The sequence below is a fragment of the Paramormyrops kingsleyae genome, chromosome 19, assembly GCF_048594095.1.
Source record: "Paramormyrops kingsleyae isolate MSU_618 chromosome 19, PKINGS_0.4, whole genome shotgun sequence".
Classification (NCBI taxonomy): domain Eukaryota; kingdom Metazoa; phylum Chordata; class Actinopteri; order Osteoglossiformes; family Mormyridae; genus Paramormyrops; species Paramormyrops kingsleyae.
Window position 1 is genome coordinate 22467914 of NC_132815.1, and position 14298 is coordinate 22482211.

The 14298-nt window shown below is 44.3% G+C and overlaps 1 protein-coding gene across 2 annotated transcripts in view; it reads right to left on the minus strand.

Moving 5' to 3' along the window:
- LOC111841208 (cysteine-rich motor neuron 1 protein-like) overlaps positions 1–4316 on the minus strand; it is a 53175-nt gene extending 48859 nt beyond the window's left edge. For both annotated transcript variants that reach the window (XM_023806806.2, XM_023806805.2), the window contains exons 1-2: positions 3584–4316; positions 1347–1520 (exon numbers count right to left, since the gene is read on the minus strand). In XM_023806806.2, coding sequence (XP_023662574.2) covers positions 1347–1520; positions 3584–3947 — 538 coding nt within the window. In that variant the 5' untranslated portion in view covers positions 3948–4316. The remainder of the gene's footprint in view (positions 1–1346; positions 1521–3583) is intronic.
- Between the last annotated feature and the right edge of the window lie 9982 nt (positions 4317–14298).

Consider the following 14298-nt stretch of genomic DNA (forward strand, 5'->3'; position numbering starts at 1 on the left):
CCGTGGTGAAAAAGCTCTCTTTAAATTGCTTAAATATTAGTGTTCCATGAAAGTTGAAATGTTAATGCAGTTTGGAAGGTCATCGCTCCAAAATGAATAGGATTTATGACTTAGAGGAAACTTCACTTGAACTCACTTTTATCCAAAGTTACTTGTCTGTTATGCCCATTGGTACAGCTTTGTATTTTGCTCAAGGGAACCTTAACAGCTTTGAAGTTACAAGGCCATGCCCTTAACCACCCCACACACAGGAGTGATTTGAGAATTTTTTAAGATGGGGACCAAAAGAGGGGCCATAATTCAGACAGAGGAGCCAAACTTATCCTTGGCCAATGATATATTTTGAATCAGTGAATGACAGGGAAGGGGCACTTAAGGGACCAATCAGCTTTCAGTGCCCCAGTGGCCACACCCACCATGCTAAATGTTATGTACCTGTATGTTAGTTCCCAATTTTAGAACTTTCTCCATGCCCTTGAAACATGTCAGGTCGACTTCAAATATTGTATCCAAAAGAGGAACAGATTTGCTTGTAGGATATTTATGTGGCCGTGCTGATGGACCACTCCATCAATCCCTGCACGGGGCAGATTGCTCCCCGACGCTGTATGATTGATGCGCGGCTTTTCGAAGCCAAGCTTGAGAATTATTCAATTTGTACCAGCTGAGACGTCGAACACAAAACACAATAAATCAAGCAGGAAAACATGAATAATTATTCCTCATTGACAAAACCTCCATCCGAGAAAGAGAAAACCTCAGGTGAATTATCCCAGATAAAGGAGACAGGGTATTATCCTGAGTAATGTTGTACTTGACAATGCTACCAACAGGGCGGCGACACTGCAGCTTACATAGTATGTCACATTCTCTACATACCCACATAGCCTTCCTCCTCAAGTTTTGGAGTTGTGATCACAGTGCACTGCTAAGCTCCACCTTCCCAGATTGACGGCGCTCTGTAAGTCACCCAGGTATGATGTACAACTCTACAGTATCTTTCATTAACCTCAGGAAAAGCTAATCAGCCCATGTGAAAAGTTTGAGGTTACTTCATTACCAAGAGGATCCTCGAGTTGGGTTCTGACAGCCCGGCATCGTGGCAGGCCTTCGCTCTGACGCAGCCTCTCAGCATGCAATTTAAGTCATTATTCTCTTAATTGACCTTATTCAGCCATCTATCTCTCTAAGATGAGGCTATTAGCAGTTCAGAGGGAGAGCAGAAAAACCAGATCATTCCTCACCCCAGGGGGATTGAGAGGCCAAGGCCCTTGCTCAAAAGCCATGAGTTGGGGGGTTGGAGTCCCAGAAGGCTGGACAGACAGGTATGCCAAAACGGGGCCTACCTTCAGTTCTCTGGAGGGCAATGTGGCACGCGTCCCAGCTGGGGAAGGAGTAGGGGCTGCTACAGGACCACTTCTGACCACAGACACACTTCCTGTCCACCAGATCACAGCCTTTGACCAGGCTTCCCCTGCAAGGTCCAGACCCCAAACTCAGATCGACATCCCAAGCTGCATCTGAGCAGAAAAAAAAGTTAATAAAAAGGTAAAGTTAATTTCTTAGTGCAGTAGTGCAATACTCGCAACCTAACTAGTGTCAAATTGGTAGCAGAGGTTTATTACACTAGTATTTTTTTTTCCATTTTACCTGAAAAGAATAACCATCTAAAAGGAGTTCAGTCAATACATCCATAAACCAGTTCCATGTGAGTTTTAGGGAAGCTACATTTTGACAAGCTTCGGGGTCTCCCAGGTTGCTTGACAGGCACGCCGTCTTCGACAAGAAAGCGTGCAAGGGAGTCGTCGGCTCAGCCGTGGGAAGCCGGCTTTGGCATCAAAGGGCGGGGGAGATGAAATGGAGCTGGCGGCGAGTGTGGGGGAGCTTATGAGGTCTGATGTGCGCTTGCGGATGTAAGGGCGAAGAGATGGCGCCGTTGTCTTTAAAACAGTAGGAGACGCAGGAGAGACAACTTCCAGGAGCCCAGGGACCTGCCGCATTGCATGATGGGACTGTACAAGCCTGGAGCAGTCATGAAAGGGGACAGGCCCCAGGGGGGCACAGGAGTCCCAGCATCCAGCTCACATTTGTGCAGTTAAGACCCTTTAAAGATGACTCTACAAAGGCCTTACCGCAGCACAAAATCAAATAGCAGACAGACAGGGACTCCAGCCTGCATAAGTTAGCATAACATAGCTAACTGGGTCTGAAACTCCACTCTCTGAAAAGAAGGCCAGTGAGACAGTGGATGTTCAGGAGGACAGCAGAAGGAAACCTGGACTCTGAGATGAGGAGTGCAGGGTCACCGCATCCCGGATGGAAAGCAACAGCAGCAAAAGCAGACGAGGTGGGCTCCAACGCAGGGTGTTTGGCCCAGCCTATAACAACAGGTTCAGTACTGATGTTTCAGCGTATTATCTTAGTACACTTTATATGTTTTACTCTCTTCACCTAATTTATTTACAAAACAACAAAAACAAAGGAGGCCAACGGGAAAATTGTTGTAGTTAAATATGGTATTTGTATGTGTTAAGACACATGCTGTACCCTTAATTTGGTGACAGAGCTCAATACGTACTGTATTTGCCCATTGCCGTGCCAATGAATGTGAAAACTTCGTGTAAGGAGACCGAAGGGATTGTATGAAGTACTTTTTTTCCTTCGATATTTGCATAACATTTTGAAGGAAATTACTTCCAAAAACGAATCATTTACATATGGAGTGCTCAAATGTTGTCGGTACAGTGGCGGCTCGCGCTCAGCTTTTAGACCGCGCTTTGATTTAATAGCCTGCGTAGGCGGCTCGCGCGCGGGTCTCCTCTACGTACGTTAAAAAGTAGCCGGAATGGGGGATTCGCCAGGGGCTGTTTCCCAGCAAAGTGGCCAGCTCGTCCTTTGTTTGCAGAGTTTTAAAGGGAAGGTCTTGGTGCCGTAGGATATTCTTTCAAAAAGGTTTTCGAATATTTGTAATCGTTCAGAGCTACAGCACACATAGTAACATATTTTACTGTAATTGGAAAGTATTGTTCCCGCATATATTAGTTTCAGCTTATTTTTTCGTACCATAACTCCAATGTGCAGCTTTTGCTATATAAAGATCCATCGATAAACAGTATTTATATAATTATCAGAGATGTGAAATTCCATTCATTTGCACAAATCCTGCTCTAAAATAGATATGTCATCCATCATATAATCCTATACTAACTAATTCACGTCTGAAACCACATTTTGATTGCTGACAATGCCTAAAAAATGAAGGGGATTTTGGTAGCCTGTTGGGTATTTGTTGTGAGTCTGATTTCGGAAAATATTTACATAAACCATTCCCTTTCCTGACACTTTTAAGGAGCTCAAGAAATGCAGTGCCCCGATTTTATCATCTACTATAGGAAAGAAACGACACCACTCAGACCCTGTAATGATAAGCGGTTGGAAGATGGATTGATGGATGATGGATAGGATAATCTAAATGAATCCAAAATTTGTTACAGACAGATTAAATTTATTTCTACGGCATGCATATAGGAGTTTATTTTCTGCGTAAGTTTTCAAACTGATTAAAGCCTATCTGGGTACACACCTTCACAAACTCCGACATCGACGGAACCGCCGTCCGGAGACGTCCCGACAACGCACTGGAGTCCGCGGTCGCATGTCCCGTTGAGACCGCGGAAGCCTCCACAGCTCTCGTGCCTCTGCTTGGCGCAGCCGGCGCAGCAGCCACAAGAGCCCAGTACCGTGCCGCCGCAAGCCTTTGGCTCAGCGCATCCGGACGCGTCGCAAGGCACGCACAGCAGCGCCCTGCCGTCCTCCGCCGATAACAGCAGAAGTTGCGAGAGCATCACGCATTTAGCTAGGAGGCACATGGCCGCGGAAGATCTTCCCCCAAAGGAGTTAAAATTACCAAACAGAGAATGCAAAAATCCAGATAAACGGCGTCCCATCCCCGTGCCACGTCTTCGCGTTGTTTTAAATATCCTTTGCTCAAAACTTTTTATCGACTGAATTGAATTTTCAAACAAAGAAATGGGGGAAAATAATATTAATTTCGAGTCAGAAATGCTACAGATCACTGTAGTGCTATATAATGCACCAACCTACTGTATGCCGTATATGCAAGTATGGTCCGAGTTCTTTTCCAAGACAACTTTCTTCTTTAAAATCCTACGCTTTATTTTAATCCTTTAGAAATAGACCCAGAGGAATGTACGCCACGGAACATGGAATAAATCGTGTCGCCTGATCATCTAAGATAAACCTGTTACTGTGTGCTGGATTCTATCTGAGCAGTCTGGCTGCCAGCCGTGCTTCTCTTACTTTACACTCAGTTAATGTTGCCGTTGTGATCTCATGACGGAACCCCTCCCATCTCACCTTTACTTTGGGCAGCGTGTGTTTGTGTGTGTGTGTGTGTTGAGGGGTGGTTGATCTCCCGGAGATCCGTGCTTTCGTGGCACCTGCAGAAGTTCGTCGCTCGTCGCTTCCTAATAATGTGAATACTGCTTTATATTCAGTTGCTTTCATTTAAGATATTTGTTAGAATTATCTCTTGCGTTCCAGAACAGTCAGCTCTGCAGCATAGTGCGAACATCCCATTGATGGCATGATAATTTAAATATGTTTACGATGTGTTTAAACTACTTATTCCTGTATAATAAAAAGCTGTAGGCTATATTCGTGGCATCGATGAAGACTCCATCCGGAACATTGTCTTTAGGTAAAATGCATAATACTGCATGTAATATAAATGAATGAAGTATTTCAGGATTGTTAAAACAATCTAGAAACAGCCTCATATGGGACAAATAAACAGCCTATGTGGGGTAGATGCATAATCAGATTCGTTCGCACGGGTTTTCGATTGTTTTAAATATGTTACCTATTTTATTGAACCAAATCACGAGTACGGCTTAACATTACTTTGTGCCGTGTTAATATTCATTTGTCGTTGGAATGCTAACACTGAATGTCGCTTGCATAATAATCCGTCTGTATTTTACGACAACCCTGTAATGATTTATCATATCAATTATTGTCAGACCCTCCAGCAGCGCGTATTTACTTTTCGGTTTTTCGGTCTTGATGGTCTGTTTTCAGACGATTAGTATATTGTTCCTTAGGCTAGGGTTTTATGAATTTATCCAGTTTGACGTCATACTGGAGCAATACAGGTTGAATAACGTTAAAGATAAGCTTTCTACCGGATCAGGGTCTCGAACTGGAACCCTGCAGGTTAGAGGGTTGCATCTCGTCTTCTTCCCACTAACACCCGTTGGATATTGATGTAACCAGCAAGTTGTGGCAAAACCGCAAGTACTTTCTGTGCTTCTGGGGATCCGCAGCAAATGAAACGGCAAAAAACAAGTTTTTACCCAAAAGACTAATATCACAGTTTCTGAAAAGTAAGATGCGCTCCGTTTCCAAATAAGAAACCAGTCATGCAACATATAATTACAAATGAAATACACAACTAGGCATAATAGCATTCCTGTTGTTCCGTAGCTTCCCGTACACTGAAAAATATACTTACTGATGCTATTACAGCACTGCATGACCAGTGTAAAGCTAGACACCTCGTTCCAGATCGTTTATTATTCGAATTTACAATAAATATATGTAATATATATATATATATATATTTTTTTTTTAAATTAAACAGTATTTAATCACCTAAAACAGTGTACTGCATTCTTAGTTAAACTGATTAGAAATGTCACTAACTTTTCAAAATGTACATTATGATAATAATTATTGGATTGCGTTCAGGAAGCTTCTAAACAGTAAAATCTCAAAGTGGCACAACAATATGATTAAATTTATTGATACTTCACACATTGCATTGGTAGCTTTAGGGAGTTAACAACCACAGCAAGACCCCCTCCCATGTTATGAAAATCATGCCCCCCTCCCACCCCCAGGCTGTTTAATTACAATAAGCCGTGACAGATAAGTAAGAAGTAAAGAAAGACTCACTATACGTAATGATTTCTGAACTGATTTAATCCCCGATGAGAGCGGGGCCCGGTGGGACGTGTCTGTCTGCATGGCATCCTCCAAACAAACGCATCTGACCGTGTTCCCGTTATCCTGGGAGCACGAGCGCCACAAACCATTCCACAGTCCACTAAACAATGCTGAGCCGGGAGAGTAACGATGTTGTTACCCGTATACTCTAGAAATTAGGATAAAATGTTTTGATTGAATTAGTTTTGGTTAATTTTTATACTATTTTGTTATTTTAATAATTAATTTTAATGGGATCTATAAATAAGCTGAATACGATTCATTGTTTTACAAACATTTGGTATTTTCTTTGATACATATATATAGTAATAGATTTTGTTTTATTCATTGAATTCTCACACCCAAAGCTACATTTCCGCCTGCTTTAAATCCGGATAGATGGACCTTTTTTCTTCAGTACACTTAAGAGCTTTAGAGCCACTTTTGTCGTTTATCTCCTGAAGAGCTGAGGGCTGAGAACTGAAAGCCAAGCGCGTGACAGGCAGCCACCTCGTTATTTATATGCGACGGCTGCGCTACGAAGAATCGTAAGGTGTCACCGAGCATTGAAAGCACAGATACGCCCCCGAAGCAAGTCAAATGTCCCGATTATAAACATTTAGGCAGGTTGATGGCGAGACGCAGAGATGAAGGAAAACAAAGCGTACCCAGTAACCTATTATGAAACCAATGTATAATATCAAAGACAAATTCAATTAGATACAATTTAACCGAACTTAACTCACATATTATAAAAATGTAACAACACCTAGAATTAAGGAGGTGTGATTTAAGAAAAAACGTATTTTTTCACCCAAAAACGACCTGGAAAGATGCTGTTTAGCGTCAGGGGGGAGCCCTGGAGACAGCAGGACTCCCCCCGCGGATCACCACGCTTATGTTCCGCTCTAAGCACTTTTGCTTAAGTCTGTAGTTTTCCCTCCTTTTATGGTTTCTGGAGATGCACACTGCTGAGTCGCTTTCACAACAATCCTCGAAAATAAATCGCTCTGATTATGAGGTAAATTGCTTTCACTTAATTACTGTTAGCAGCGGCTCATGAGACTCAGGCTGACTGTGAATGAATGCCGATGAATTTTCACTTTCGCTTCGGTTCTGCTGTAGGGGCCCCTGCTAACCTATAGCTTAAGTTAGTTTCGGTTTTTGAATATCTCGTGAGTAGCTGAACAGACGTGTTGTGTGACTCTAATGTCCGAGGTGGGCTGGGGGAGCATGTCATCAAAGACATTTCTTCAAGGCTTCGAGAAGAACTCGGATTCATCAAGGAAATGATTATTTGCTTGGATTTGCAGGACTTTGCATCACTCGGTAAAGCTACGGATTCTCCAACTTATTTATTTATGTGTTTGGTTGTCATGGAAGTAAAAGATGCAGTCATGGTTAATTCATAAAATGCATCGGTCCCTCCGTCCATCTATCTATCTATCTATGTGTCTGTCTATCTGTCTGGATCACTAGACCCCTCCAAATAATTTGTAGAAGAACGGTCCATGTAGTGATATTATATACTAAAGGAAGGAATCATATCAGCTTGGAGGCTATTTGTTTGGTAGGAGTGGGTGGCTTAAGCAGGCCCATTGCAGTAAGAACCATACTCCAGTTTGCCAGTACAGTGTTGAGTCACACCACATGTTGCACCCTTCCATCCCAGGGCGCCTGGCAGTCACACCCTCTGGTTGGGTTTTAATGTTAGACAGGTGTTGGAGTGAGGATGCCTGAGGTTCACTGGCTGGGATGCAGTGCTAATCCGGATCTCAGTGGGCTGTGTTTCACAGCCTTTGTTTTTATCAACCAGAAGCCTATTGAGAGGTTGCTGAAGAATGGCCCACAATGAACTAAAAGTCAGCTCTGGGTTTCAACAAAGGATTCAGAGGAAGGAGCCAAGGATTGGATGAAAACAGGAGATGGCATCGGTGTTCCCATCTCTACTCAAATGTCCCAGCATGCGCCTGTCACCCAGAGCATCTCATGTCACCAAACTCTCCTCTACCAGCAAATGACCTGCATCTGTAAAGCTGGTCTCTGCAACATTTCTTGTTATACTTAAGCCAGCTGGTGAACCTAGGATTATTTAAACTGGGGCACAAGAGGTCCTACATTAGCCAATAATATGTTTTGAATGAACGAGTGACAGGGAGGGGCATTCCAGTGGTCAATCAGCTGGGGCCAGTCCCAGTATGGCCCCACCCCTGTATATGTCCCTGACTTAGCCATTCAACTGAGCTAATTATTCTCTGACTGAGCTAATTTATCATTCTGTATCAATACACAGGTTGATAGTGATCTTTACAGATTGGGAAAAGGGTTGAGAGTCCTGGGTTTACCGGACTGGAGAACTTGGTGTAGGATTGATAGGGGTGCTTTAATGCACAGGCTTACCCAGGCTTAAGCCCAGGGGCCTCCACTGAATTGAGGCTTCAGCATGTCCTGTACTGAAAACTAAAGTGCTGTGTCCCATTTTGAACCAATACGGGGCACAACTTGTCCTGTCTTTTCATGTCCAAACCAAAAAAATAATTTAAATCCCGACTCACATTTTTAAAAATCTTATCATCGGGGTGATCAGGTATAAACCTTCACCGCCTCCCCCCACTCCGTACACAGCTACACCATTGTAGAAAATAGTAGGGGCCCTTTAACAGCTCGAATGGCCCTGGGTCCTCTGATCATGTTAATCTCTGAGGATCACACACACACACAAGTATGAATAGTGACAAGATAGAATGGTGCAAATGTCTTTTTCCCGTAAGTTTCCTGTGTCCCTTAAGCTGGCAGTAAATTCAAGAGCCCCATCTGTCTCTGTGGAGCTGCGTGTGAAAAGGTTACATTTCTGTGATTTAAATGTTTACTACTGGATGGATTAATCTGCCAGAACATGAATGAGGGCCGAAGGAGGCAAACAGAGACTGGTAGTGCATTAAGCAGTCAGGCACTGGATCTCCCTGCTGACAGATCATTGCTGGAGTCAGTAGAAGCTGCTACAGCTTAAGCCTGTGAACTTTGAAATTTTAGGAATAGTCTATATTCTTCCAGTTCCACATAAAAATATATGTATCAGTTTAAATGCGGTTAATATGTAGTAATAAAAGGAATTCATTTGTAAAAGTGCATTAATGGATAATAGTTCAGTGGGGATAATTGTTGTTTGGGAGGGTCATCCCAAAAGCAGTATTTGAAATATTCCCTGTTCCATGTTTGCTCCTCATCCTCCCCTTACCCCGTTTATATAAGGATTTCTTCCCACTGTCCACCAATCCACATGCACTTCTGGTATATCGCTGGGCCTGAGCTGTCCTTGCCTGTGTTTCCCATGATGCACTGGTGTCCTGTCCAGCCAGCCCTATGGCCTATGGTGCTCCAGATCGCATCAGTAGGAACTGAAAATGGATGAAAGCATTCATGATTCATTTCTCTTGACGTACATCTGTGATATGTATTGCCGGCGAGCTTCTCAGAACCCCCCCCCCCCCATCATGCGGTGTTTGAGGCAAAGTGAAACTGAGAAGGAATGTTTGCGGGGCTGGGGGGTGAATCTTGCCTAGTGCACCACATGGGTTTTGACTAGCTCTGGTGGGGGGTACAGGGAAGAAAACATGAATCATCATTGGATGAGTCAACAGTGCATTAAAAGGGAACATTGGAGACCTGGAAATTAGCCTTTTTGTATTAAAAGTCTGCATGATTCATGTCATGTGCCTAACACATCATAAACATTGTACAGTCTAGTTAAGAAGCAGAGAACTAAGCAGTCCTGTTGTCAGGCTGTTACCCATGATACGTGACAGCATAGCATAGCTTTAATCCCATGTATGTAGCAGACAATTATATCCAAAGCGACATACACATGAGGAAAGTTTGGGGTCTAAGTGAGGAATCAGCCAGTATCTAGTGACTTGGGAGCATTTGGGGTCAAGGGTCATGCTCAAGGACTCAACAGCAATATGACTACTCTGCAAGTCATGGGATTTGAAACTATGACCTTATGCACAGTGGTATAATTGATTGATTCCATTTAAGTGTTGAGTCATGGAATGGTGTTAATGCTCTATAGCAACCTCCAGTTAGAGTCAAAGTTTTTACCCTTCATTTAAAGTGGGATCTGTCACCCCCCCCCCCCCCCCTATTAATATGGGGACAGCTCTGCCATTTAACACTGGTTTAAGGAGAGCCTCCTTTATGCCATGAGGATCCTGCACATTGTCAGTGAATGTGGCACAAGTGATGCAAGAATCATCCGTTCTCTGCAAATTTCATGTCCATTAAGTTCAAGTGGTTTTAACAGATAAACAATTCCCTTTGCTGAGTGTAAGTAATATGAGCTGAAATATATTTACTGAATCTTATTTTGTTTGAAAACCTATGAAGATGCAACAAGTCATTTACACAGCTATATAAAAATGCAAAGATGCAACTTGTGACAGAAAAAAAAACAATTTGTGATGCTGCAAAGCCTTCATGGGAAATAAAGACGAATTTGAGTGTGCCAGATGGTGCAGAGGTGCGGCTGCACAAGCAGCTGTGCTGGCTACAGGCGTCCATGCAGATGTACTCGGGCTGGGATGTAGAGTTACTCAGAGATTAGCACGTGTGTGGCAAGACCCTCCAATGTGTCCAAGTTATTGGCGAGACCCTCCAATGTGTCCAAGTTATTGGCGAGACCCTCCAATGTGTCCAAGTTATTGGCGAGACCCTCCAATGTGTCCAAGTTATTGGCGAGACCCTCCAATGTGTCCGTGTTATTGGCGAGACCCTCCAATGTGTCCAAATTATTGGCGAGACTCTCCAATGTGTCCAAGTTATTGGCGAGACCCTCCAATGTGTCCGTGTTATTGGCGAGACCCTCCAATGTGTCCAAATTATTGGCGAGACCCTCCAATGTGTCCAAATTATTGGCGAGACCCTCCAATGTGTCCAAGTTATTGGCGAGACCCTCCAATGTGTCCAAGTTATTGGTGAGACCCTCCAATGTATCCATGTTATAGGCGAGACCCTCCAATGTGTCCATGTTATTGGCGAGACCCTCCAATGTGTCCAAGTTATTGGCGAGACCCTCCAATGTGTCCATGTTATTGGCGAGACCCTCCAATGTGTCCATGTTATTGGCGAGACCCTCCAATGTGTCCATGTTATTGGCGAGACCCTCCAATGTGTCCAAGTTATTGGCGAGACCCTCCAATGTGTCCATGTTATTGGCGAGACCCTCCAATGTATCCATGTTAGCTCGCTGGGGTAGGGCCCTTTCTGCTGGGGTGCAGTCCTTGACAGCCACCAAAGGCAGGCGTGGGCCTCGCGTCCATCATGTTCAGTAACCAGCCCCCCATGGAAGGACCAGCACTGGCTATAGGCAGATTATGCGGTTGCTTAGGGCGCCCAAATGACCTGCATTGCGGAGGTGAAATGATCATCCATTTTCTTGGTAGGGGGGCCTCCCAAGTAAAGCTTAGCCCAGGGCCCCTGAAAAGGTAGAGCCGGCCCTGTAGTGACATTATACCTGCTTATCCATGTGGCCTCGCTCATTCTAGGGGTTGGAACAGTGACATTATTACCCACCTTAAAGAGTTTAAACTCCCCATGGTTAGTAGCCTTCGGATGCTGCACTAGGATGTGCTTCAATGGCAGCACCTTGTGAGTTTTGATAAGGAATTAAAAAGCAGGCCACGGTGTGTGCATTCCAGCCTAATGTAAGCGGGCGGTACCTTTGCATTCATGAGGCAAATCCATAAATCTTGATAAGTGCTCAGTACCACACAAAGCCTAATAACGTGTTTTAGAAACGGCCGGCATCTTGCAGTCTTTCAAGTCAGAATGCTCCCGGAAAGTGATCACAGGTTCCCTGCTCTTGAGCTGTTTGATCTTCAAAGAAGGTCAGCCTGGCCCCCAGTTAGATTTTGCGCCCAGCTGGAGCATCAAAGCTCCTTACAGTGGGCAGCTCATCCCCGCTCCGTGGTCTGCGCTGAGAAATCAGTACCCTGCGTCCCTGTTCCAAGGCGTTCACAGCGATTCTGTGCTCATTTGTATATCTGTAGGGGAATGACTGATTACTGACTCATGTGTCAGTCTGTAGGTCGCCCCCTGTAGGCTTCTGGTGGCATCTCAAATGCGACGCCCGTTCTCTGCTAATGCGCTTATTTGTCCAAGGGAATGTGGAGGTGGCCCGGCGACCCGCGCACCATCTGTGCTGCGTGACGAATCTGTGCAGTTCGGAGCGGCCCCTCCAGCCAGCATGGAGATGCCTGCAGTGACCAATTACTCACAAAATCACCAGCGTGAAGAAGCCCCGGGCAACAGGGAGCGCCCTTAAACGCCGCTAATCCATCTCTCTGCGCTGACTGTGCAAATGGGGGTTTTCCTGTTTCTATCCATGCATGATTACTCATGTCTTAAAATTTGTGTTTTGGGTGTTCAACATATGCCTTATTTAATTTGGCTCTGGAGGTATATTTTAGTTATGATATCATCCTGTCAGTCATGTGATCACGTTGTATGATGTTATGTCAGCTTCGCAGTAATAAACAATACAGTATAATCCTGTTATAGTGGACTCGCTTATAACGGAATTTCGCTTATAACGGACAAAGAATTTTGTCCGCAGGGCCGCTTTTAGCTGTAGTTTTGTTCGGCTATAACGGACATGCAGGCTCCGCCGGTGATATCCAGCGCAGATACGTAGTCGGGATAATTAATAGTCACACATCTGGTCAGGTAAAGTTGGATTACTACATGTACAATATAATAATCTATACCACAAGTGTGTCTGCTGGGGTGTGGCATGAGTAAATAGTGTCCTGTAGTTGTGTTCTGGGCATACAGCAACTCTGGATATAACGGACTTTGGATATAACGGACAGTTTTACTAGGTCCCTTGAAACCCATTATAACAGGATTTTACTGTAGTAGGATAGTGCCCTCTGACCCCTGGTACTGGATGGGCTTATTTTGTCATCTCACATCTCCTGGGGTCGCTGGTGTTCAGGTACACATGAGCCTCCTCCTGCTGCTCCCAAACCTCCACAGCTCAGGTGACTTTGGGAGTAGATCCATGTATGTTTGAAAGCCTAGAGATGCACTGACATCCAGGCCGATATGTTGTTCGCCATGCACCTCATTTTTGTCTGGGGGGGGGGGGACTCTCAGTGGCCATGACCTCCACTGGCTGGCTGGCTAGCTGGCTGTTAAAATTGCATAGAAACAGTGACTGCTGCAGCTCGGAGAAGTGAAAACGTCAATCTGGCTAAGTTCAAATGCAGTTATGTCACACTTGTTTTTGAATATAGACCCCAATCCATGCAGGTTAAACACAAGGGATCATTCTCCAGAAAGCAGACTATCTACTCAGAAATTATGTCATTCTACGGAGTTTTCATCATAAAAATGATCACATTTTCCTTTGAACAGTACGGTTGCTTTGAACATCCACCTTGTTGAACATTATCACATGCATAGTTTGCTCTGATCTGAATCAGTTGATGAGTTTGTAAACTTGGTTCAGTTTGTTTTCACACAGAGATAAATCCAAGGGAACCAAAATGCACCACTACAAACCACGTGAGAACATTCACTCCATTTATTGGTCAGATGTGCATGTAGAGGGAGCAAGTGAGTAAATACAGGAAGAAGGTCCTGTGTTCTGGACTATTTCACATTTCTCTGCAGTTTTACATGGAGTAACATCAGACATGGCACTTGTTCATAGCTATGGCAATTATCTGGACAATATAGCAGGCTACACTACACTAGCACAATGCCGGATTCACTTCGAGGGCACGCCTTGAAAATGTTGCACTGCCTAAGACTGCAAAGTAAATGTGCTGCATTCAGAAGACTGAGGAGAAGAAAGCAGTTAAAATTTAAGTAATTTAGCTCAAAGTCTCTTAGTACACCTGGTAGCTGGGTCAGATCAAGGTCAATTACATTCCCAGCACAAACAAACGGTTCCAGCTTGACACCATCTTGACTAATCTGGACCTTTTTGTTTCCTTGGGGTTATATCAAACTTGGTCCTATAGAAACTTTTGGGCTGTAGCACCCAGGAGATCACATGAGGTTGAAAACTCTTGGTATGTAGAACCTTGGGGTTGTAGCACCTTTGGGGCTGTAGACCCTTTGGGACTGTAGATCCCTTCAGGGTTGGAGAATCCTTGGTACTGTAGAACATGGTTTCTCTACCAGTGGGCCATAAGTGGCCTCGAAGTGGGCTGAGGAACAGTGGCAGGGAAACAAAGTTCGCTCCATGATGGGCTGCCACACTGACGCAAACCCAATCGCTGTCCA